At 39.2% G+C, this 26903-nt stretch overlaps 1 protein-coding gene across 1 annotated transcript in view; it reads right to left on the reverse strand.

The window, feature by feature from the left end:
• The window catches only part of LOC131973058 (neuronal acetylcholine receptor subunit alpha-7), an 84472-nt gene that overhangs the window by 45509 nt on the left and 12060 nt on the right, over nt 1–26903 (reverse strand). The window contains exons 3-4 of the mRNA XM_059334903.1: nt 15093–15137; nt 4504–4613 (exon numbers count right to left, since the gene is read on the reverse strand). Coding sequence (XP_059190886.1) covers nt 4504–4613; nt 15093–15137 — 155 coding nt within the window. The remainder of the gene's footprint in view (nt 1–4503; nt 4614–15092; nt 15138–26903) is intronic.

Consider the following 26903-nt stretch of genomic DNA (forward strand, 5'->3'; position numbering starts at 1 on the left):
GTGTCCCAATAGTCTGTGTTCACCTGGTGCTCCCTTCCCTCCATGTGTTCCAATAGTTTGTGTTCACCTGGTGCTCCCTTCCCTCCATGTGTTCCAATAGTCTGCGTTTCCCTTGTCTTGGTCCAGTGTGTTTGACCCCGTCACCATACCAGCCTGTGCTCTTTCAGATACCACAGCCTTGCCTCGTCTTATTGAGTGTTCCTCACAAGAGTGATTTTTCTTTGTAACTTTATAGCGTAGCGCTAGTGCTTAGTTTCTTAGTTTTTCTCGATAGCCGTTTTGTTTTCCTCTGTTTGGAGTGATTTTGTGTTCAGTTATTTTTATCCCTTTAGTCTCTTCTCCAGGTTTTATAGAGCATTTTGTAGATTCTTCCTTTTTCCCTGTCAGGTTTGGTCCCTCCCATTTGGAGCGCCTTTTGTTTGTTAGAGATTTATTTTGTCAGTTTTCCCCTTGTCAGACTTGTTAGACAGTAATCCCTGTTTTCATAGATTAGGATTTGTTGTTTATTGATTAGTGTAGATAGAGTTCCAGTGCCTTTCCTCCTTTTGGAGTGACTTTTATTTTATTATATATCTCAGCTCAGCTTCAGGAGTTTTTGTAGCTCTTTGGTTTTTCACTCTGAGGATTTCTCTTTCTGCTTCCTTAATAAAGAAACTTAAAGTACACCTGCTCTGCGTCTGAGTCCTGCCTTGAGCCCGGCCTGACAAATATGTCCAGTTTTGTATTACTCTTACAAATATCGGAATCAGTATTGGACTCAAAAGTCCAGTAGAGACACAAGGAATGCAGCAGAAATGCAGGAAAACAGGAGATAAAGGATATAAGCAGTACTTTAATTAGCTGGCTCCCAACCTTTTAGAAAAAAACAAGCTCATATCTGAGCATCACATTTGCTGTTGATCATCCAAAAATGTGCTTTTCTCAGGATCAACATGGTCTCACAGAAATCCGTGAAATAGCCACGGAATCGTTCAAATTTCCGTGAAACTGACACGGATTTCGCTACAATGCAAGTTAATGACAGTCATATCCCGTGGCTATTTCAACATACAAAGTGATTATGTACATTCACTGAGTGAATATTTAGAAAATAAAACATATATTTCTCGCTAGAAATTTGATCAAAATCCATTTTTATGCAGAAACTAAGTCAAATATTGATTTTTTTCACTAAAAATTAGAGAACTGTCCACCATGTTTTTTGTTCTGATCACCGGAACCTTGAAAGTCACGTGACTTGGAACAAACCAATAGGAAAAAATATCCATGGAATAGCCACGGGATATGACTGTCATTAACTTGCATTGTAGCGAAATCCGTGTCAGTTTCACGGAAATCTGAGCGATTCCGTGGCTATTCCATGGATTTTGAGTTAAGCGAAATCCGTGGCTATTTCACGGATTCCTGTGAGACCAGGTTCCTCAGGATATGTGAACTGGACACCGAGGCTGGAGGAGTGTGTTGGCTAAAAGAAGAGAACTCAGATGTGAAATTACAGTAAGTTTGCTGTAAAGTTGACCCAATGCCCAGTAATAATAATTCAAAGTCAGGCTCTGGTCCTGTTCACTGGCCTCCTCTCATTAAAGGCAGCCAGGTCAATATTCCCTCTGACAGCGAGCCCCGCTCCCACCACGATCACACCACGCTCCTCAACGCCGCTCCGTTAATGAGCTGAAACGCTCGTCAGCACCCAGCAGAGAACCTCCCACAGCCGGTGTCTCAGATGTGTGAGTTAACAGTGAGGTATTAATCCTGACAGAGAGAGAATCTATCTTTAGGAGGGAATTAGCTGAATTAGCTTGTTTACTGAATCAGAACTGAAGGATGAAAATAAACGGAGTGAGTCGTCTTTGGCCTCGTTCAGAGTACGTCACCGTGAACTAAAACATCCTCAATCCACCAGAGACAGATTGATCCTGTTGTTCCTTTATTTTTCAGGCCCGGTGCCATATGGTGGGTGGTGGTGGGTGCAATGCTCACCCTATTGTGCATCTCATTTCTTTAAAATCCAGATTTCAACCAATAGAAACACTTTAAGAAGTGTGTTTCCGTCACGACTAACAACTGTGCTATCCATTTATGTTTAACAAGAGAAATAATTAAAAATAATTAAAACTCTGAAGCGATAATGTGTAATAATGATTATGTATACTGTGTTGGTGATGCCCATCAAAAAGTTTCTGTGTTAAATTTAAAATATAACAAAATGCATCAAATTCAGAAGGAGTGCATGTATTTAAAAACACAAAAGTTTCCAAGTTGGAAGGTTAAATGTCTTGTCTTCTTGTAGACAAGACATTTAGACTTGTAGAAAAGATTTGTATATAATTGCATTTTTGTGTTTTTAATTCTGTTTTTTACAGCATCCTAGCTTTTTATGGAATCTGGATTGTACTGAGTTAAGACTGCTCTTTGCCTAATTCTTGTTTATTAAACCAACATCGTCAAGAAGTCCAAAAAGTGCAGAGAGTAATAGAAAGATTTCTATGCTGTATCTTCTGCCTAAGAAAAGCATGTGATGCTATTGAAAGCTCCAGAATTAAAGAATAAGTGAACCTTGATTTGAGATTGCATCAAATTATATCTTTTATAACCTTATTCTCATGTTTTTATAGATAATAATTTAATAGATGATTAAAAAAAAGTTGTGTTAAATTATGAGGGGCCGTATAGGCCATAATTCATATCTTCCCTCTCACACAGAAAAAACTTCTCACATTCACAATTTTACATTCTTTTACTATGCACATACACCTTTTAGCCCTCACATACACCTTGTAGCTCTCACATACACCTATTTAGCTCTCACATACACCTTTTTAGCTCTCACATACACCTTGTAGCTCTCACATACACCTTTTTAGCTCTCACATACACCTATTTAGCTCTCACATACACCTATTTAGCTCTTACACACACCTATTTAGCTCGTATACACCTATTTAGCTCTCACATACACCTTTTTAGCCCTCATATACACCTATTTAGCCCTCACATACAACTATTTAGCCCTCACATACACCTATTTAGCTCTCACATACACCTTTTTAGCTCTCACATACACCTTTTTAGCTCTCACATACACCTTGTAGCTCTCACATACACCTTTTTAGCTCTCACATATACCTATTTAGCTCTCACATACACCTTTTTAGCCCTCACATACACCTATTTAGCTCTCACATACACCTATTTAGCCCTCACACACACCTATTTAGCTCTCACATACACCTTTTTAGCTCTCACATACACCTTTTTAGCTCTCACATACACCTATTTAGCTCTCACATACACCTATTTAGCTCTCACACACACCTATTTAGCCCTCACACACACCTATTTAGCTCTCACATACACCTTTTTAGCTCTCGCATACACCTTTTTAGCCCTCACATACACCTATTTAGCCCTCACATACACCTATTTAGCTCTCACATACACCTATTTAGCTCTAACATATACCTATTTAGCTCTCACATACACCTTTTTAGCCCTCACATACACCTATTTAGCTCTCACATACACCTATTTAGCCCTCACACACACCTATTTAGCTCTCACATACACCTTTTTAGCTCTCACATACACCTTTTTAGCTCTCACATACACCTATTTAGCTCTCGCATACACCTATTTAGCCCTCACACACACCTATTTAGCTCTCGCATACACCTTTTTAGCTCTCGCATACACCTTTTTAGCCCTCACATACACCTATTTAGCTCTCACATACACCCTTTTAGCCCTCACATACACCTATTTAGCTCTCACATACACCTTTTTAGCTCTCACATACACCTATTTAGCACTCACATACACCTATTTAGCTCTCACATACACCTTTTTAGCTCTCACATACACCTTTTTAGCTCTCACATACACCTATTTAGCTCTCACATACATCTTTTTATCCCTCACATACACCTATTTAGCCCTCACATACACCTTTTCAGCTCTCACATACACCTTTTTAACTCTCACATACCCCTATTTAGCTCTCACATACATCTTTTTATCCCTCACATACACCTATTTAGCCCTCACATACACCTTTTCAGCTCTCACATACACCTATTTAGCTCTCACATACACCTTTTTAACTCTCACATACCCCTATTTAGCTCTCACATACACCTATTTAGCTCTCACATACACCTATTTAGCCCTCACATACACCTATTTAGCTCTCACATACACCTATTTAACTCTCACATACACCTATTTAGCCCTCACATACACCTATTTAGCTCTCACATACACTTATTTAGCCCTCACATACACCTATTTAGCTCTTACATACACCTATTTAGCTCTCACCTATACGGCCCTTCATATTTAATGTTGCCTTTTATGTAGTCAGTTAATGTTACCACTACATTACAAAAATAAGAACTTTAGAGGAGCAAATCAATAACATTCAGGAGCGAATCAAGAAAATTCAGATATAAAATTCAGTTCAGTTTCATGAGTTCAGACTTTGTGTGCAGCAGTGAGCTTGTGTACCTGTTGTACAACAGGATGTCGGGCCTCCAGATCTGGCTGTCGGGGAATCTGACATTGGTCACACCTGGATAGTCGGACATGTTCCACTGCAGGTAGAAATCTGTCCAGTACTGCAAGAAAAAACACAAGCACACAGAATAGTAACATTCACACAAACCCTGCATCAACACAGAGCGTATTGTTTTAGCGTCTTGTGAATCTAAATTATGTTCTAATCTTGTCATATTTTGGTAACACTTTACAATAACCATCATTTATAAATGGTAAACAGATAGTTTATTAATGTTTAATCATCATTTATAAGCCGTATATAGGCCATTTAGAATGGTAAATAGAAAATGTATTAATGTTTAAAATGCCAAATAGAAGGTATATTAATGAAAGTTGATAGTTACTTTACCACAAACAAACAATTACATTATAATTATTAGTTCATTAATAGTTTTGCACTCATTATAACATTTTTAACACCATATTAAGTATGTAAGATTACAAAATGATTCTTATGCCTTTAAGAAATTGTTTGAAAAAACATTTAAAGATTAAATATGTATAGAATTTTGTAAATGGTTAATAATTGGTTTATAAACCATCTATAAACATCACTTAGATGGTTATTGTAAAGTGTTACCCATATTTCTATTAACATTAAGATTCTCCCCTTCATTTCTTATAGTTCTTCATTAGATGTTATGTTGTTATTGTTTTCTTACAGAAACTAAGTCACATCTGTCCAGAGACTATGACTGATAAACTTTTTGCTAATTCATTTGCAGCAATGTTTAATAATTAATGTGAATTGTTACATAAATGAAAAAAAAGGAAAAAATAAATGAATCGGGCCATATTTTTCTTCATTCTCATCACATCCTACAGGTGTCATCTGTTAGATAGACAATTGGCTAAAGTGCATGAGGCATCATTTCAAGATTTATTTCAATACAGAATGATTTAAAATTTTAGGAAACAAAAAGATGGAAATGCGGTCTCCATAAACACTGAGAGGAGAGTAAACATGTCCAGAAGCAGTGTCTGAGAGCCGCTGATAAGCAGCAGCTCCTCTGTGTTTGACCTCCATATTTCAGCTGCTGAAATCTAGATTACACTGATGGATCTTATGTAACAGCCATTGTTAGCCGTGTGTCTTTACAAAGCTGTGAGAGAGAAGAGCGAGTGGCTGCCAACAAACATCAGGACCGTTCCGATGTCTCATTTGCATACGCAGCTCCTGTGGCCGGCTCGGCCCTCATTACATCTCAGAGCCTCTCGGAGTGCTGATGGCTGAAGGTCGCACATGTCTCCCTCAGTCTTGTTTACTTCCTGTCAGGAAGCTGAAATGTTTTCCCCAGAGGAATTTGTTGAAAGCACAACTGTCACAGCTGCTGCAGAGAAGCCTCCAAAAAATCACAAGACAAGACTCTGAAGTTCACATCCCAAACAGCCAAACAACACATCTGATGACTGCTGGGGTGCAAACTTCTAAGAAATGTTTTCATGTTTCATAGAAATTTATATAAAAAAAGTTCCAATTAAGAAGCATAAAATTATTGTTTTATTCAGTAGTCTCACTTTCATCTCTGTCACTACGCTCAACATGAAGCAGTGTGTTCACATGCAGGCTAAAAATGCTGTTTTCCCCCCAATTAAAGTAATATCATCACTTTTTAAAGCCATGTTAACAAGCTGCAGTAACCTGGATTTGTACAGCAGAACAAATATGAAAGCATATTAGTAAAACGAATTAGACATTTCTCAGCATTTCACTGATTGTGGTCAGTATGAGCAGTAATGGGACTATTTCGGTGCATTAAAAATGCCCACAGATTCCAGACAGTAAAAGTTCAGTTAGTGTAAAACAGGATTAGCTCAATTCTTGCTTGTTTGCTTTTCATTTAACTTTGTTAAGTTTCCAAAAAGTTGTACTTGCTTTTTACCAGTGTCTCAGGAACAACAATGTCAATCTGTTTGTTAGTGGAGCTGGAATAACAGCTATAACCTGTTTGTGTTCACAGATTAAAAAATATTCGATCGATGTTAAATGGGCATTTATTATCTCATTTTGGGTGGTTAGGGGCCTACTCTAGCCTGGCTAACACCAGACTATTCTCAAATGAGGGCTAGTCTGGCAACGAGCAATGTATTTCTCCGTAGAGGAGGTGTGGTTTATGATCCTCCGGAGCCGTTTATTGGACGCTTAGAATGTCTATCAAAAGCGTCTGTAGGTAGCTCTTAGCCAATCAGATCAGTTAACATGATGACGTAGTAGAGCAACAGAAATGGATGTTTGTTGTTTGTGTGTCTGTGAGAGAGTGTTGTTTGCTGCTTTGCTTCTCAAGTTTCTGCTTTCTGCAAGATTATTTATTTTCACGCTTTATTCCCCCTCATGTCATTCAGCCACACACATCCACTGATTTTATGGGCAATAAACAAGCTGCTGCGGGTCTCTGGGGGCTCCGCTGTCCCCCGGCTCGTAGCCAGATCACCGGCGTTACAATAGAGGGGCTAATAGCTACCGCTAACGCCGTAATGGTAGCGTAGCGCTACCGCTATTAGCCCCGGTACCGTGACGCCGGTGATCTCGCTACAGTCCGGGGACAGCGGAGCCGCCGAGAGACCTTTCGCCTTTCAACTTTCGCTCTAAACTATTTAAAACACCATCTACAGCTAAAGAGAGTTTCGCGTCTGCTGCAGGATCCGTAAGAAAACTACAAGCTTCCGTCTGCCGGGTAGTACGCGTCATCGTCTTGCCGTCCCTCCCCGCTCTGTGATTGGATCCCTAAAACAGGGCTAAGATCTCCCTCTAGTTTCCAGACCCCTTGGCAGTTCGAAATTAAATCGAGCGCGCAAGGCAGTCTGGGTATACCCAGGCTAGGCCTACTCTACCTTCTAGCAAGTGCAGCAGGTTGTTATATTAATATAAAGTAACACTAACTTCATTACTGTTCTCCAAGAATCGCCACCTTATCGTGGTGGAGGGGTTTGTTTGCTCCAGTGATCCTGGGAGCTGCGTTGTTGGGAACAATAGCTCCTGGTAGGGTCTCCCAAGGCAAAGTGGTCCCAGGGGAGGGGCCAGACCAAGACCGATTCAAAGACCCTTAAGAAGCGGACTCATGAAGAACGGTGTACCTCACCCAGCACGGGTAAACCAGGGCCCCCTCCTGGGCCTTTCGGTCTTGGCTGGCCGAGGGTCTCCGGAAGCAGCAGACAGGTACCGTTCGGCCAGAAGGGCTGCAGCTGCGGCAGTCGCTGAAGCAAAAACTCGGGTATGGGAGGAATTCGGGGAGGCCATGGAGGAGGACTTTCGGTCGGCCTCAAAGACGTTCTGGAAAACCTTCAGGTGACTCAGAAAGGGAAAGCAGAGCTTGGCCCAAGCTGTGTTCAGCGGGGGTGGAGACCTGCTGACCCGACCTGTGGATGTCGTCAGATGGTGGAAAGAGCACTTTGAGGAACTCCTTAATCCAACCAAAACGTCCTCCGTAGAGGAGGCAGAGTCTGAAGACTCAGGCACACTGCTCAGCCTCCCCGGGAAAGTTCACTCCAGGGTGCTGGACAGGAGGCTCCAGCCGATTGTCGAACCTCAGATTCAGGAGGAACAATGCGGCTTTCGTCCTGGCTGTGGAACAACGGAGGGATCTCAGAGTAGAGCCGCTGCTCCTTCGCGTCAAAAGGAACCAGCTAAGGTGGTTTGGGCATCTGGTAAGAATGCCTCCTGGGCGCCTCCCGTTAGAGGTGCTCCAGGCACGTCCAACTGGTAGGAGGCCCCGGGGAAGACCCAGAACACGGTGGAGGAATTATATCTCTCTCCTGGCCTGGGAACGCCTCGGGGTCCCCCAGGAGTAGCTGGACGTTGTGGCTGGGGAGAGGGACGTCTGGAATGCCCTGCTTATCCTGCTGCCCCCGCGACCCGGCCCAGGATAAGCAGAGGAAGAAGGATGGATGGATGGATGGATGGATGGATGGATGGATGGAACTTACGTTTTACGTAAACATTGTATATCACTTCGGTATGTTACTTCATGTCTTAATGCTGTCCTCGTAACCACCTAGCTTTTAGGATTAACGTTAATTTATTTCACTTTTTAAACTACTATAACTACTACTACTATTATCTATCATGACTCTTATCCATATATATGTTTGCATACAGGAATTACATACACTGGCATTAGGAATACACTGGTGACAAAAAAATAAATTAATAAGTAAATTAAAAAAATATATATATATATTGCAGAGCAGAAGTTCAGATGTCAATTGTGAGATGAAACTGTTTCACATTGAGACTTTACATGTATTTTCAATGAGCAGGGTGAGCATGTCAGCGTTCTCTTGACTCACATCTTAAAAGGTTCAAAGGCTCGAAGAACCCGAACGTGATGAGACCAAAAGAGACCTGCACTCTATGAAGGAAACTGATGCAATGAGATGAAGTTAAAAAAGATTCAAAAGAGATGAAAGATGCACAAAAAAACATCCCAGAAGGCCACAAAGTGGTTTATCCTCAACAGTACTGTTAAACGGAGAGTTCTAGACAGAAATGCTTTCAACAATTTCGGTTAAATATGGTAGTTTCTAACAGGATTATCCTCCCTGACAGAGTTATTGGTTATTTTTGGATCTCTGAGGGCTTTTTAATTCAACAAGGCCAAACATGCAAGGAGCGGACAGAGGATTCAGTTCCTTAAAAGCTTAGGAGTTGAAATGACATAGTTTGTCTTTATGTTGGAGCTACAGAAGAAGGGATCACTGAAATTGAAAGGTGTTTCATGAAAATTCTTTCAATTGCCATGTTTCATTAAAGTCACAGTGAATTTTGAAGCTAAATTTTGAAATGTTGCATTAAAGAAAATGCGAATTAGGGCTGTTTCCATCAACTTGGTTTAGAGCAAATAAACAAAGCTGCATAAATGTACTTTGATCAGAAGATGGCAGTGTCATGTATTGCTGTAGGCTAATCCGTCAGTAAACAGTAGAAGAAGCAAGAGCAGAGAAATTAATTTCTCTTTCATTTTAATGCCTGGTACGACTAAAGGTACATTTGTTTGGACAAATATAATGCTAACAACAAAAATAGCTCATAAGAGTTTAATTTAAGAACTGATACCTAACCATTTTCCATGTTTTTTTTTTATAATGATTTTGGTTATTATCAAGCAAACCATGGAAAATCAAGCTTTTCTCATGCGAATCTTCAAAATGTGCAGAGAGATTTGTTCACAAAGAATGGTTCATCCACTGGGGAGCAGGTATTTCAGCAGCTCACAGCTTTAGCTGTTGTGACCACGAAACAACACAAGAATAAACAAGAATAAGTGGCATGTACTTAGTTGAGTCCTGTTGGGACGTAAGTGCTTTTAGGACAAGTGTTTTTCGGTAGTGAGTGCATATTTTTTTTGTGTGTGTTCTGTGTGTTGATTATGTGTGTAGGTCAGGGATTCCCAAAGTGTGGTGCGTGGACCCCCAGGGGTGCACGGGCTGCCAGCTTCATCTTATGAGATAAAACAGATGTGGCCAAAGTTTTCCTTTGAACAATATGCAGCTGAAAAAATGGTAATAATTTGTTATATATTGCAATATATATTATTATGCCCCTGCTGACCAGTCTGCTCTAGTGTCCATTCATGGACCCCTCTTGAACCATCATTGTACTGTGTCCCTGTCTTGTTGTGCTCAGTAATCTGCGTCTGGGCACCAACAGCTTGTAAATAAAAAGAATACTCAACAAAATAATGGGACCATTATAATAAAGAAGCTCTTTGTGAGCCCCCGAAGGTAGAAATCTGTTCCAAAAATGTTGATATTGATTCTTTTTTTTAGTCTGCAAGCAAGTCAAAGTTTTCTAGTTTGCCGAGAGAAAAACTTCCAAAAGCTGCAGTAACTCTGACATTAAAAAACCCACACAGCTCTTAGTGCAGAAATGTTTCCTCTCGCTTACAGACATTCATCCCCTTCACACAAAAAAACACAATGAGTAGCGGAGGAGGAGAGAGGGAGAAGGAGAAGCGAACGCCAAATTAAATTAAGCCAAAAAACGAGATGGTCCTGGGAGAGAGCTGTGGAGAGGAAATGCCGAGCCTCCCGGGAGGCACCAACCTTTCCATCAGAGAGGAGCAGATTAAGGCGGATTAGTGCATCACCACTTTACAAACACACATTCCACAGGACCTGATATGAAACCTAATTAAATTTGGACAGCTGCATGAAATGGGTTTAGGAAGCTCTCTTAATGAATTCCTACGCTCTCCATTAGCTCTGACATTCACACCGGAGTCATTCATGCCCAAACAGAAGCTGCTCGCTGTGACTGAAGTGAAAATGAACAAAGAAGAAGCAGGAGTTGATATCAGAAAGGTGTAAGGCGTCAAAGCGCAGGATGTGTCAGGTGTTCGGCTGTCGACGGATCCAGCAGCAGAACAGAAGATGAAGTATTTGTGGAAGCAGGGAAAGAGTTGGCAGTCTGTTCTCTGCCTGCTGGATCGAGTTTTTCTCCATCACAGGAAAGTTATCTGGGTCAAATACCAGAGCTGGAGTTCTGCGATTCCTCCAGAGTCTCTCTGGAAGCTGAACTGAAGGAAGGATGAGATGATGTAGCTGCAGGCTCCCATTTATTATCAATATTTACTTGGTTTCTTTCCCCCAGAGTCAGTTTGCACAGCAGCCCAAGAGGCCTGAGTGGCACAAATAGACCCATCTGTAACAGCTGGAAGTGACTCGGGTTTAATTTGCTGTAATGTAAACGTAGTCTGAAGCCAGGAGAGCAGTGTGGCAGCAGAACGAGGCCTGATGGAGGCCCATCAGAGATTTTCACCCACTGAGGATCCATTAACCCTGAGTTATGGATCATTACACTCACTCCCAAGTGTCCACTAGCATTGCTGATAAAATGAAACCAAAGTACAAGGTGCAGAACTGATAACTGCCTCTAGAGACTAATATGGGATATTAGAAATTTCTCTCAAGGAAAGCTGCCACACGTCATCATCCGCCGCCATCATATCATATTATCCCATAAAAACCCACAGTGACACACGTGTAACAAACACTTTGTGTGTTCTAGAATGTTCTAGAATCTTCCATATTCAGCTTTATGCTTCACATTAACTCATGAAGTCCCTTAGCAAGACTATTTGACTGTGACAAGAAGTGACATCTCCAAAATATGTGTGTGACTGGAAACAGAAATGTGAAAAAGTAGCTAATTTCAAAAAGCTTTTTTTTTGTTACTAGGCTATGTTTAAACCCATTTAACAATTCTTATTCGAATCTAAGTACATTTGACCAAATGTAAACAAAAAATAATCCTATCCTGTCACAATTTTGATATATGTTGTGGAGATGCAAAGAAAAAGGCAAATTTGTGTTTCTGTAAGCAGAAAAGGTGTCTAGTTTATTTATTTTAAAATAAGAAAAATCATAAACATAACTTCCATAAACGCCCAATGTGACATATATGTCATATCACAGATCTTTGACATTTAGGGGTAGTAGGGTAGTGTTTATTAAAACATCATAAATGTGTTCTATGTGGTCCACTTGGTCTGTGGACCATAATTTTCCTTTAAGGATAAATAGGTCTGGGTTCTTATGGGTTATTTGGGCAAACTGTTAAATTTAGTAACAAAAAAAATCTCCTACTTTCCCTTGTCAGAACAAAAAAAAAAAAAAGGATAATGTTAAATTTAGTGTGCAATCGTCGAGACGTTTCACTGAGGCGTCCACAGTCAGCCTGCAGTCAGATTATATTTTATATCAAAAATAAAGCTTTAAGGAAGTTGATAATAGCTGCTGCTGTTTTTGCAGCATCAACCGTTTTTGTGCACTTCAGGATGCACTTTTTTTTTCATGTAAAATTAAAGAAGAAATACCATAATGTCACAAGAACACAATTACCCTAAAACGTTAAGTCTAAATTAGAGTTTTAGCTGATATTTACATTTGAATTTACAGTAGAAAACCCACTTACTGTATTTTTTTACGATGAAATTCTGGCAACCACAGCTGCCAGTATTTTACCGTAAATTAAACAGATTTTTTTTTTTTACAGTGTGCACACTGCTCCTTAGCATGATGTGCTTACTGGTGTGTTAAAAAAGGATGGGTTAAAAGCAGAGGTTGAATTTCCCTATTAATAAGGGAATATGAATCTTAGAGTGAGAGTGAGCAGAGTGAGTACTGTCATTACTGAAGTTGTTCTGCATCTTTCTGAATCCATTCGTAATATATACCTACAATCTATCTATAATGTCGTCCTGATTGTAATTATTGTATTCTATTGGTCTACTCCATGGGGCTTTAGTCTACCCAAGAAAATCTTCAACTGAAAAATCAACTGAAATCATTCCTACTCTTCTAAGTAACCTTATCAGCCACAGTGTACTGAGTGCATTCCACCAGTGATTCTCCAACCAATGAAAATTTGCCCAGACGACAGCATAATGACCAACCAATCAACCAACTAAGCAGAAGGTTTTAGCCAACTTCTCTCCGTCTGTACAAGGAGAAGGACTCTGGCTCTTTCTGAGGTTCCTTCCATTTTTCCCCACTTTAGCGAGTTTTTCTTCACTGAAGCAAGGGTCGAAGCACAGAGGCGATACAGAAGACTCCTGAGGTGTTGTGTTGCTATAAATGAAATGGACTTGAATTGAGTTTTATGTAGATTACTTCTTAAAAACTTAAAGTGTAAATATGTGGACATCTACGTGGACTCTAGACGGACAAATCTAGCTGTTGATGTTATCTATCCAATCCTCTTCTTAACCCATTGAAGCCTGAAAAGCGGATACGTTGTTTTGTAGTATTTGTATAAGCTCTCAAATACTTTCTGAATTTCATTTCTATCTGCTACAGAGGCTGAAAAATCTATTATTTAGTAGAAGCGTTGACACTTCTGTTGAATTTCCAGAAAAACTTCAGATTTTAGGGGCTTATTTTAAAATCGCCCAGAGGTTTTACAGGCGTTTCAGGCCTCAATGGGTTAAAATGTAGTTTCAGGCCAGATAGGACTGTGTAAATGTGACTTTTGTTTCAATTCCCCACAACTGACACAAAGTTTCAGGCTGCCAGCACAGTGACATAGTGTTGGAATTGCTGCAAAGACTCAAGTTTATGGAAATTTCCCATAATATTCAGGAAATGTTGCTTATGAGAAATGCACAACACGGATGCCTGCAGTGTCCTGACTGCCCTCTGCTAGCTGGTTCAGTAAGTTTCACCAAGATCTGAGATAAAATACGTATTTTATCTGAAGCAACAGAACAACAGATAAGAAGATAAAGATTGACAAGATAAAGAGAGTTCTTCTGAATGTAGGATGAGGAGGAGGGACAGAAAAGAGGAACTTGTCACACCGTGGTGAGGGATGTCTTGTCTTGGGTTTTTTGTCTTGTGAATTTTACGGTTTTATTTTGAAAAGTAACTTCCCTCTTGTTTCAGGTCACTTGCCCTTCCTCCTGTGTCAGGTCTGGTGTCTTCCCTGATTCCTGATTGTTTCCACCTGTGTTCCCCTCCCCGTGTGTATATAGTCTTTGGCTGCGGTCGAATAGTCAAATTTGCTTAGGAACCTTCCTAACTGAGTGAAATGACCCGGAAGTATTATCGTAGCCGCCATGATAAGAGCTGTTCGAATTCTCTAACTGTTAAGGAAAGGAGCTTCAATGCTTCCTTTAGTATCTCCTTTAGCATAGGATACACCGGACCATCCTTTACGAAAGGAAAGGAGGTAATGCCGTCCCACAATTCCTTGCGGTAGCAGCATATAAGGCCGACCGGCATTCGACGTCATCAACATTCGCCGTCGCGTGATGACGTAGACTAAGTGTAAGTGCAGTCGGATTCTCTAAACACCGCGATCGTCTTCTCCTAACTCCTCATGAATTCTCCTTCTCATCTTTCCTTGACCTCGTGACGTTTTCCATTGAGGTTAAGGAAAAGTGGTTAGGAAAGGACTTAGGAGCTGATTTTTTGGACTATTCGACCGTACCCTTTGTCTTCCCCTGTCCATGTTGCCAGAGTATTTCGTCGTCCTGTCGTTTGCTTCCAGCCCTGTTCACAGTCCTGCATTGAGTCAAGTTAAGTGTGTCAAGTTTTATTTTCTGAATTACTTTACCTCTGAAACAGAGTGATTTTTTTGTTCATAGTTTTCTGGTTAGCTTCTTTTTATTTTCTAAGTCAGAGTCATTTTTGTAGCTTTCTTTTCCTCCTTTTGGAGCGTTTTCTGTTTGATAATTTTGTAACATAGATAAGAGTAGATTATTTCATAGCTTGTGTGCTTTTCCTCTTCGGAGTGATTTTTTGTTTCTAAATTTTCATAGAGTATTTCCTGTTAAGATCAGAGTAGTCAATTTTTCTCTTTCGGGAGCGTTTTTGGTTCTGTGTTTGTTTTGTGTTCTTGGTGTGTCTTCGGACCTTTTAGATTTTCATAGCTTGTTGATTTATCATTTCTGTCTAAGAGAAATCTAGTCAGTAAAATAAAGCCTGTCATTACTGCTGCCTATCTGCATCTGAGTCCTCCTTTTTGCCCAAACCTGACAGAACTGTTGTTTGGGAGTCATGAACACTGATTTTGACACCAGAGTAAAGAACAAACTCACCAGCTGCAGCCAGATGTTGGTGGTCAGCACCTGGTTCTTCTCATCCTAAAAACAGACAAAAACAACAAAGCAATCAGTGTCTGTTCTCTGAGTCGGTGCAGTCATGGTTCAAAGTGGATCCTCTCTCTAATGTAAAGCATTAGTCTTGGACACGGCAGCGTGCCAGCAGAGGGGAGGATGAATATGAATAATGTCAGTTTGATGAATGTCCAGCGTGGTAATTCATTCTCAGGTAGCCGAGCGTACGGAGAGAATTAAAAGATGGGCTTTTTAAGCAAGCGGCCATCCTGCAGGAGGAGGCAGATTCTTCCAAGGTGAGAACATTATAGGTTATAATTGTTTAATAGACTAAATGACCTTCAGTTAGTTCAACAGTGAAAGGATCTACTAACAGGTTTGGCATGTGTGTTGAGGCCTGATATATCTCCTTCCTCTGTGCCAAAGAGCTCCATTGTTGTCCTTAAACTATTAATCTTTGACTCCCTGAATACACACTACACTGTAAAAAAAAGTCTGTAGATTTTACAGTGAAAAACTGCTAAACCATTACAGTAAAAGACCATAAAATGATAAATGGGTTAATTCAGTTTCAGTAACAATGAAACACCGTAAATGTAAATGTATATATCAGCCAAAACAGTATTTTTACAGTTGTTTTTAAAACAAAACATTACTCTACTGTAAAATTCAGTGGCACCGTGGTAAAAATATACTCTAATATATATATACAAGCGTCACTGTAATTTTTTTATTTATTTTTCTGTAAAAAAAAAAACTTTATTGTCATATTTAATGGTAAAATCTTTTATGCGGCATTTATAAAATATTTTCTTGTCATTTATATGGCAGAACAGTGTTTCTTTTTTTCTCAAATTTTTATCTCCTGATTTTTGTAACCCATGTAATTAAAATAATTATAAATTAAATAATATGATATATAATAATAAGGCCGGTATAATAATAATAGTAGTATATTACAGTATATAGTAATAATAATAGTAATGTCAGCAACAGTATATATAATAATATAATAATAATAATAATAATAGTAATCATATTAATAACATAGCAAAGTGTCGTGCGTAGATTTAGTGCATCTCAGTAATGTTGGTTCTGGTAGAGGTAGATGAATTGTATAGTGTTATTGCAGAAGGAAGGACTTTTTCAGTACCTTTTCAAAAGAAAAAGTACCTTTTCAGTACTTCAAGTGTCATCCTGAATGTGCTGAAGATGTTTGTGTATTCCTCTCACTGGGCCATGGTTACCTGGTGGAAACCTGATATAAGAAGCCCTTACACAACTATGTTTCTTACTAAAGAACAGAAATGATGCAATAAATCATTTCCAGCAGAGGTGTTGACTCTAAGCAGGAATGTTTTATCAAAATCACAGAGGCAGCAGCAGCAGCCCGGGCGTGTTTGTAAAGCTTATTGTCCTCGGCTGCAGAAAGAGAGGAGGGTTGAGTTCAGCTACGCTCAACCTGAACCTCACCTGAGAGACAGAGACACAGACCGGCCGGCCAGAGAAGAAAACCAGCTCATGTGGATATAAAACTCAGGAGCAACGAGGCAAAACAGCAGCAGCTGTGAAACTGTGCTGAGCGGCCGAGATGATAGGAGCTGATAGCTGCCGCCGCCCACCGCACACAGCTCACAGCCTCCTGACAGGCTTCTGTTAGCAGAGCTGCAGGCTCCTGACAGACTGAGTGGGATGGTCTGGGTGTTTAAAGTCACAATGAAAAGAAAAATCACTTTTTATGAGATTACTAGCTAATGTGCCGTGTCCTAACGTGCAGCTGCTGCTTCACAGTAAATGCCAGAAACCTTGCAGCTTCTGTTAATAAAACTCTGTCTACTTTACATCCCTGTTGGCCTCGTCCTCAACCAGTGGGTACTGTAGGTGGACATAAAGACCATTATATATGGCAATCCTGCCCCTCTCTTCCTCTTGTTTAAACATTTGAGTATCAAATCCTCAACCTGTAGGTGTGAGATGTGCTCTGAAAGGCTTGTAGTCTGTTTTTTCATGGAGGATACTTTGGATTTCAATGGAGACAAAACATAAAGTCAAAACAGTTTAAACAATTCCATGGATACTTTCCAAACTAGTATAAGTTCCAAAAACTTGTATTTCAGTAATATGTTCCAAATCCAGTGGCGGTTCTACACAGGGGCCTCCAGGGGCCACTGCCCCTGTGAAGAAGCCTTTGGCCCCTGCTGTGGCCCCTGTGTCAAATTAATAATAAAATGATCAATTTATAACAATGAACGACAGAACAATTCTTACCTATTTTTTGTTCAAACACTATCTCATTGTACACAAAATGAACCCAGAATGTGTACATTGTATAATGGTTGAATTGTGCAATAAAAGCTTGTGTATGTATGATAAAAGTTCATTCTTACTGTTCTGCACTTTCAAAATAAAAAAAAGTAATGCACAAAAATGAGAAATGTCATTGTCGTACAAAAATAGTTGTTATTGTTGGTAAGTCTCATTGTTTCAATCAATGTAGTTCTTCCAAATATACTTAAATGAGACTTTTAGCTAAAATAAAGGTTTTGAATGCTTAAATATAATTTTTGACGTTTTTTAATGTGCCCCTCTGATTAAACACTGGCCCCTCCTTGGCCCCCACAGTAAAACTGGTCTAGAACCGCCACTGTCCAAATCCATTTTTTAGCAAAAATATTGCTAAAAATGCTGCTTTAATTTGTTTTCTACTTTTTAAGTCTTCCGCTTTAAGCTACTGTACTGGTTTTGAATTACAGAAAAGAACAGCTAAAGGCCGGGTGTTAAGTTCACTTTAAATAAATTAGTTTGTTCAATGCATCCTCCAACCACACATGAAGGAAAAAGCACTCATCATGTCCTCCTTGAGACATTCAGACACACTACTAGGTCAGGTTGATATCCGCTATGATACACTACACAGGATAAAATAAAATAATAATCATTTAGCACTGAAATTAAGCCTTAAATCATTCTATCTAATGGCCAGCAGGGGGCGACTCCACTAATTACAACAAGTCAGAATTTTTTTAGAAATCTACGAGAAAGTTCAGCTGCTTCTCACTTGATTTATTACATCAGTAAACATTTTCCTAATGTGTTAGTGGTCTCAATCGCTAGTTTCAAGTTTTCTCATTCTGTAATTTTGGTCCCATTTACAGTAAATTAGACGATAAAGCAGGATATGCTTTCATTTTAAACTAACTAGTTTGCTTGCAATAGCATTAGCATCATTCCAGCTCCTGATCTGTTCTGGCTTTATGCTGGTTGCAAAAAACATATATGATAATGGCCATAAACCAAGAAATTGCTCAACTCGAGGCCTCAAAACTGGAGTCCACAAGGCAATAGGTGACAAAGGACAATAATAGAGTAAAGTTTTCATAACCCTCTTTCAAGACTACAAATGGAGTAGAATATCACCAGTGAAGTCAAGTTTATTTACAAGCCCAAACCTCAAATCACACATTTACATCAACGTTTTTTTTTAACAATGTTTACAGCACACAGGACCCTCTGTCCCGAGACCTTTAGTTTGGATACTTTCATATACACTTAGAGCAGAATTTACTTTTCTCACAGTTACATTAATCTGCCCTTTCCGAGTTTACACTGAACATAATTCCTCAGATTAGATAACATTGTGTAACACCTGCTGTGCTGTGTCGTCCCCACTGCTTAGCCTTGATGTTTTAATATCTGGGAACTAATTTCAGTTGAGCATTAAACTGAGTTTGGAGGGAACTCTCCTGCGTAAAGGCTTAGCATTCACAGACACGACCTTTTAAATAAAGCCAGCAGTTACTGGGCTGACGCAGACTTACATAAGTTTATGCTGCTTGAATAAACTGTAAGAAGATTTTGTATGTAAAATATTCAACTGAGATCAGGACATAAAGCAGGGAGAACAATCTGATATCTGAGAGGGGATGGCAGAGAAAATGTGCAGGAGAGAAATAGCCGCTTCTTCTCTGCTAAATCTGAATCTGTGTCATTATGCAATATTAATAAGTAATGTATTACAAGGCTGGGTGATGAATAAGGGTTTTAACACTGTGATGAATGATGAAAATGGAAAATGGATGAAGCCTAGGGAGATGAAGTCAAGCCAGACTTTTTAAATTGATCGGACTCTCACTGTCTATGTGATGAATAAGAAGATTGGGCAATAAATGTGATGAGGCTTGATATGATGAATATGAAATGATATACTAACGTGGGGAATAAGTGATGAATGGCTGAGGAAGAAAACTGATAGGACAACAGATGGGACAGTGGAATGTAGTGGATGACTGAGGTAAACAAAATGATGAGATTAGGTCATGATAACGTCTGATGTAGAAGTAATGAAAATAATGGTCAGTTGAACCACCAATTATCTAATGTAGCCGGTTATTCACTGAGAATAATGACCTTTATAAGGCCAGCTGGCTGGACATGACAGGTGTTGGCATGCCTGGAAAGCAATGGAGCAAAATGAAGTGTTTTTAGCCACTGATCTGGAAATATCGGTCGAATAGAAGACACTATTGGGACAGAAAATGTGTGTTCATAATGCAGGAGAAAGGCTACCAGTGAGGAAATATCCAACCTGGTCTCACAGAAATCCGTGAAATAGCCACGGACTTTATTTTTTCACATCTCGCACTCAGAGCACTCAAAGGGCTGTAGGAATCTAAGTCTGTTAGGGCAGATTTCCAAGGTTTGAAAAAAATAAAACTTTGTCATAGAGCTAAACCAAATGCATCAACGGAACGGTCTTGGCCTGGAGAGTAACATATATCAGTTTCAAGGTTCTATAATATTCTTGCTTTGAGATATTGACCTTTGAACCTTAACCCTGGGGCATATTTAAATGATTATAACTAAGAGACAAAAAGGGTTACAGACATGAGACCGACTGTTATAGAAAGGTGTTGACATGGACTATAATGTGAGCATAGTCACTAAGGGGTGGGAGTGGGGGGCTTTAGGATATGCTGAAACAACAAAAAATCCCCCATTGAACAAGACAATATTTAAAGTCTGATGCCAAAAAAGTGATTGACATCCCCTCAAACCCCTGGAAAGCCACTAATTAAGTATTTCGAACTTCCAATTTTAGAGGAAACCCTGTTTTATTAAAAAAACTACAACTCCCTAGACCTCTCTTCAGTACTTATGTCGACATCAGTAAACTTTTTGTAGTTCTTCCGTATTAGGGTTGTGAAAACCTATTTCTACCCAATATATCGAATATCACACACTGTCTAACAAATAATTATACTGTATGAATATTATCTATGCTAAAAAAAGACAACAATGTTTGTTTAATGAAGATATTTGAACTAAAACAGGAGAGCAGAGTCCGGGCCATTTACAGTGAAGCTCGATTCAATGAGATCGCACCACATCTGGTAGGATCGCACAGCACATCCGGTAGATTACAAAATAAAACAGATTTCAAAATAAAACACAGCGGATCGTCTTTTTCTGGCGAGATCTTCGCCACAAAGTGAGTATGTACATTCACACTCAGTGAATATTTAGAAAATAAAACATATATTTCTCGCTAGAAATGTAATCAAAATCCATTTTTATGCAGAAACAAAGTCAAAATATTGATATTTTTTCACAAAAAATGAGAGAACTGTCCGCCATGTTTTTGTTCTGACCGCCAGAACCTTGCAAGTCACATGACTTGGACACAAACCAATAGGTAAAAATACCAGGTTGGGATATGACTGTTATTAACTTGCATTGTAGCGAAATCCGTGTCCGTTTCACGGAAATTTGAGTGATTCCATGGCTATTCCACGGATTTTGAATTAAGCAAATCCATGGCTATTTCACAGATTTCTGTGACCAGGTTGAAATATCAGTTAGAGAGCCTGGTGTTATCAGTGACTAAATGAGTTCAAACAACGTGAGATTTGGGGTTTTCAAACTTCTTGACCTAGATTTTTTACATAAACAAAATAATAAATATATTATTATTTTATTTAGTGTTTATTTGATATGGACATAGCAATTACATTGGACAGACCAGATGCATTGTTTAAGTGTTAGCACAAGTGCTAATTTGCAACACTTGTCCATAGGCAGTTTTTTAAATAAAATATAGGGCAATTAAAACTAGAAAATTTCCTCTGGGGAAATTTTGAAAGGGCCTCGGGGGCTACTGCCGGTGTGTGTGTGTGTGTGTGTGTGTGTGTGTGTGTAATTAAAATCACATAAAGTTACTGTGTGTGTGTGTGTGTGTGTGTGTGTGTGTGTGCGTGTGCGTGCGTGTGTGCGTGCGCGTGCATGCGTGTGTTTGAAGCATGTGTATGCATGTGTGAGGAGTGTGCGTGCTTACGCACATGTGTGTGTATCTGTAACTGTAATCACATCAAAGATCAAAGGCAATCAGATCAAAGCAATCAACAGAATTAACCGACACCTGTTAATGAAAGAGTGACAGCAGCCAGAGGTAGACTGGAATTTCTATCATTGATCCGACTTCATTTTGAGCGTCCTGAGTTCTTCCTGAACGTCTACATGTGATTTTTTTTAAGAAAAATGAAAAAATAGCTTTGTTAGAGTGATCTAAAAAAACTGTTCCATCTTCCCTTTTTCCGAAATCTCCCTGCGTTTTTAATATGGGAGCCAATGAGGCTGTTGGTGGTTTTGGTGGCGAATCTGTGCATCGTACACCAAAATTATAACTCTGACAGCTTTACCAGAGGATTGTGAGTGAGAAGACAAATTTTCCTACGTTTCTATGTATAAATTATTTCTGTAGAGTGGAATTTGCGGCCTGGAGCAAAGTTTTCAAATTTATTTTTTGACAGTTTTACCTCTCCCTATCAATCTGGCGATGATGTCACAGACTGTGACACGAACACTCCGTGCAATACACACCCATTATAATCTCAGAATTTCTCCAAAAATGATCATGGTCGTTGAACAGGGATTGATAAAAAACTATATGACCTATCGAAACGCAAATTAATACACCAATACACAAGATTTGTGTCTACTGTTTAAAGTTTAAATGGAGTCTCTAGGTGAAATTATGCCGGAGAAGTAGACGTTTAAAAATCTCCAATGATTGTTCTTTTTTGCTCATTTTTTGTCGGCCGTCCCATTCATTCCAATGCAAAATTTTGGGCAGCTTACGTCGCGAAAAATTCATATTCTGTAGAGAAAAGTAATAGCACACTGATCCCGATCAAACCGCACGTTTTGATATATAATTTGTCCTGCTTCGCCCCGAGCACTGGTCCCTACAGCTATTGCTGTATGGGACCAGTGCTCGATGCGATTGCCCCGAGGCCCTAATAACAAGAATGGAAAAAGTAAGGACCAGACAAAGAGAAAAAAACAGCAACAGAACAATGGGAAAAAGAAGTCAAAGAAGAAAAAGCAATTTTCAATAAGGAACGTCAAAAGTCAACAGAGCAAAGGCAATATGATCAGGCAGTAAACCAGTTAAGGACTATTCATGTGTGCACTGTTTATTAGATTTTAGCCACTGTTTGAGTCCTTTGTTAAAAGCTTTACTATTGGTCTCTAATTTTAACTCAGTGGGTAGAAAGTTCCAGAGTTTGGTTCCTTTACAGAGAGAGCAGACTGGCAGAAAGAAGTCTTGCATTGTGGAATGAGACAATCACCACAAGTGGATGCTGGTGTGGTCACTCTGTGAGAGCTCTGACGCCTGTTGTGTGTATGTTAAATGCATCAAAGTGTTGCTTCGTACACTTCAGTTAAGGTGAGGTTTTTGGGGTATCCCAATTTTGTTTGCATATTTAATCAACAACTGTGATAAGATGCAACTTTATTTATCCCGAGGGAATTTTTTGTGCGGCAGTTTCAACACAAGTAGAAATTATGGTAACAGGAAACTGGATAAGCTCCTTTTCTGGTGTTAAGGCGCTGCAACACCCTGGTTTCAGCTGGTTTCTGATTAGTGTGAGGCAGTCTATGTTCAAGTAATTGCCATTGTTAAAAAATCAACACAACGTTTACCCCAAAAGTCCTTTAAAGAAGAAGACAATTTATAAGCACAATGTTAAGCAACCTTCAATGTACCAGAATAGCTGGCATCGAGCCACGACGAGTAAATAAGTACTTCTAGTCTCTGTAATCTTCGATTCATTCTGACTGATTATTTCTGACACGTTGCCATGGATACGCATTGTTCCGCTTCTCTCCTTCTCTTGCACACACACACACACACACACACACACACACACACACACACACACACAGGTAACTTCATGCAATTTTCGCTACACACACACTCAAATGTAAGCGCGCACACTCCTCCAGATACACGTTTCTCACACACACACACACACACTCACACAGGAATGATAACAGAAGCAGCAGCCATTGTTTGTGTGAACCAACAAACATCCCACGCGTAATCAAGGTAAACAACACCTGTCACCATATCATCCTGTCGCACCGCATCACCGGCTGTGATCCTGGCTGCCGACAAACAGCAGAGAAGGAGTATCTGCTGATAACAGCCAGAAAAGTGCAAATATTGTTGCTCCAATTTTGCAAATTGTGAGATCTTTTTGTATTTTTTCAATCATAATGCTGATTATTTGATCACACATCTACTTGGGAACAACAAGAACTAGATAAGTGATGATAAAATGAGCTGTTATATATAAATTATATAATAATAAACAGTTTAGAAGGCAGAGATACCAGAATTTACACCACATTCAGATGACCGTTTTCCTTTAAAACGAACAAGGATGACGACTAACAATGTGAGATAGAGTTCAGACTAACTTACAAAAACAATGACGAAATGAGTCAGCAAAGTAAAGTTGTAAAAGCTGAACCCACAGCAAGTTCAGGATGAGTCACTGGTATTGATCAAGAACTCTATTAGGCCCCCGCAAAATATATTAGGTTTATTTTGTGCTATGAAACACTGAGAGTACCTAATTACCCCTTACACTCATTAGTGTATTTACAGTATGTTGTTTATTGTTGTTTAGAGTGATGCTGCTATCTTATTTATCTATCTTGTGTACTGGTAAAGTTTGCTGACTCGTCTCTGTACTAATTTTGGGGGTTTGTTTCCAAAGATAATACTGTAAGAGCTGTTTGAGGAATTTAAAAACCTAAAATCGTGATGGAATCTTTCACCCTGATATCAGCAGGAGAAGCCTGGATGACAAGACGTCCTCCCTCTGCAGAGAAACAGACATAAAACGCAGAGCAGAGAGTGGGTGAGATAAAGACTGGAAGGGAATAACATGATACAGACGTGAGGGGAAAAAACATTATGATGAGAAATATGGAGAAATGAGATAAGATGCACTGTAACGAATTTCACTGTAAAATAACAGTTAAATACTGGCAGCAGGGACACCAGTATTCAACTGTTATTTTACAGTCCATAGTACTATAATTTATTTTAACAGTATATTATCGTATATTGGATTACAGTATATGACCGTAGGGTAACGGTGGGTGTTGGGGTTATTTTACAGGGCATTTATCGTAATTTATCAAACAGTATAATATAGTTTAATGCTGTTAAATTACAGTTATCTATTGTTAATTGGCCGATTTAACTGTTAATTTACATGTGAGGGATGCATATTTAACAGTATTTTACAATTATTTTAAAATACAGTAGGATTCTGTTGTAAAAATACACAGCAATTTGTTACAGTGTGATTTAAAGAGCTCCAGTCAAAACTCTGGAAAACCATGAAGAAAACATGATGGAAATATGACATTTCTGTTTGTTTCATGTATTAAAACGAGGATTGTCACTTTAAGTTACACACTTCATCTACATCAGGGGTGTCAAACTCTGGCCCGCGGGCCAAATTTGGTCCCCAGTGTAATTTTATTTGGCCCGCGAGGCAATACCAAATTATTTTATTATTATTGTAAATTAATGACATTGATGTGTTTTTTATTTTAAATTTGATTTTGCATGTTTGCACTATTTAGCTATATATTGTATGTTTATAAGCGTTGCTGGTTCCATATTTAATGTTAAAGCAAAACATGTTTGGTATATATTAAAAGGATTATTTGTTCAATGTTGGCCCGCGATTTTATTCAAGTTTTAAATTTTGGCCCATTGTGTATTTGAGTTTGACACCCCTGATCTACATCATCATTAATTCACTAAGTCCGTTAATCCACTCAACAACTTTTATTCCTCTGACAAGATACCAGCTTCGTAGGTTATCATACGAATGAATGGCCATAATCAGCAGGAATCATTCCTAGAAGTTTGGGTGAGTAAGAGCCTGGTCCATCTTCTAGCAGCTCCAGTATGTTGTTATCAGCCCTCTCAATGGTTGGTTGCTGAAAACTAAGTTATGTTTACAAAAATGGCTGCAGTTTGATTTAGACCACAAAAGTACTTCTCTAAGGCTTGGGCAAAGAAAAGCTCCAGGTTATACGTTATATAAAATATAATGAAGTTTACAAAGTAAAATAAATGCATGTGAATGCCGGAAGAGAGCTTGTTAGGAGAAGTACAATAATATTTATGTTAGTACCCTAAAACGTAACACACGAAAGTAAAGTGACATTACTTTAAATATCATTGTTATATTTACATTGGACATGAACCTTGGTCTCCTGGGTTTGTTTGACCAATCCACATCCGCTCCCACCAGCACTTAGCAACTTTTGTTACTCTGTTTCCTTGCTTCTCCCTTTGCTTTCTCACTTTATAACGCCCCTTTCCACCTTGACGTCATTTAGAATGAATACAGCCACTAGAGGGCGCCACCAACCAAATTATAACACTGCAAAAAAAGAAAAGTTGGGTGAACTCAAAATTTCAAGGCAACAAACTTCGATAAAATTTTAAGTTGAACAATTAAACAAAATATTTTAAGTTTTGTTTTTGAGTTTGCTCAACTCTGAATTTCTCTGGCACGATTGTAACGCCGCTATGAAATGTCAGCTAATGTTGTGACCACAATTTTGAGTTAGCATTGATACGCTAATGGCTACTCTTGTAGCTGTAACAAGCAACCCCGCTAGCATCAGTTAGCCGCTAGCATCAGTTAGCCGCTAGCTTTCGCTAATGACCGAATTTCACCACTTTCCCACATTTCACAACAAAGAAATAAGAGTTAGCAGAACTATTGTCCCTTGTTGTGAACCCCAACTTAAAGATATAAGTAACAACAACTCACCAACTTGTTTTTGAGCAGACAACTGGCTTCCTTTGTTGTGCTAACTTACATTATTGCCCTAAATGTCAGTTATTTATATTTCCAAGTTTAACCAACTTAAATCACTGTTTTAGGCCAAAAAATACAAGTTGGCTTTTTTGCAGTGAACAGCCGATTGAATGGGCTTTAAAATTTAAAATTTAAAAGTTGTGAAAAACAAAAATGTGCAAAAAAGAAGCTTCTCTTTTCTTTTCTCATATTTTTCTACGCAATCTGACTTCTATTTGGAAGTTTTGGGTGTTTATATGTGAAGCTACACATATAATTCAGCTGCAACTCTTGGAGTACTAAAGGCCTGATATCCAGCTGTGGCAGAAGACTTCTGTTGTTTCACACTGAATTCTTCTCTGAAACCACCAGCTGGGTCAAACTGTGCATGTGTGTGCACGTGTGTTGTCACATGCTGTGGAAGTCAATCCCTGGCTCTCCTGCAGTGTCCTCACAGAGTGTTCAGCCCAGCAGTATCTGTGTGCATGTGTGAGTGTAAACAGTGTGTTGTCTTTCTCTGCAGCTCTGTTTTTGAGAATCAAACAAGAGAATCAGAGAGAGTGCAGCCCTCTGACATCTTTAATGACGGCCTAGTTGTGTGTGTGTGTGTGTG

This window comes from Centropristis striata, chromosome 6 (assembly GCF_030273125.1).
Source record: "Centropristis striata isolate RG_2023a ecotype Rhode Island chromosome 6, C.striata_1.0, whole genome shotgun sequence".
Classification (NCBI taxonomy): Eukaryota; Metazoa; Chordata; class Actinopteri; order Perciformes; family Serranidae; genus Centropristis; species Centropristis striata.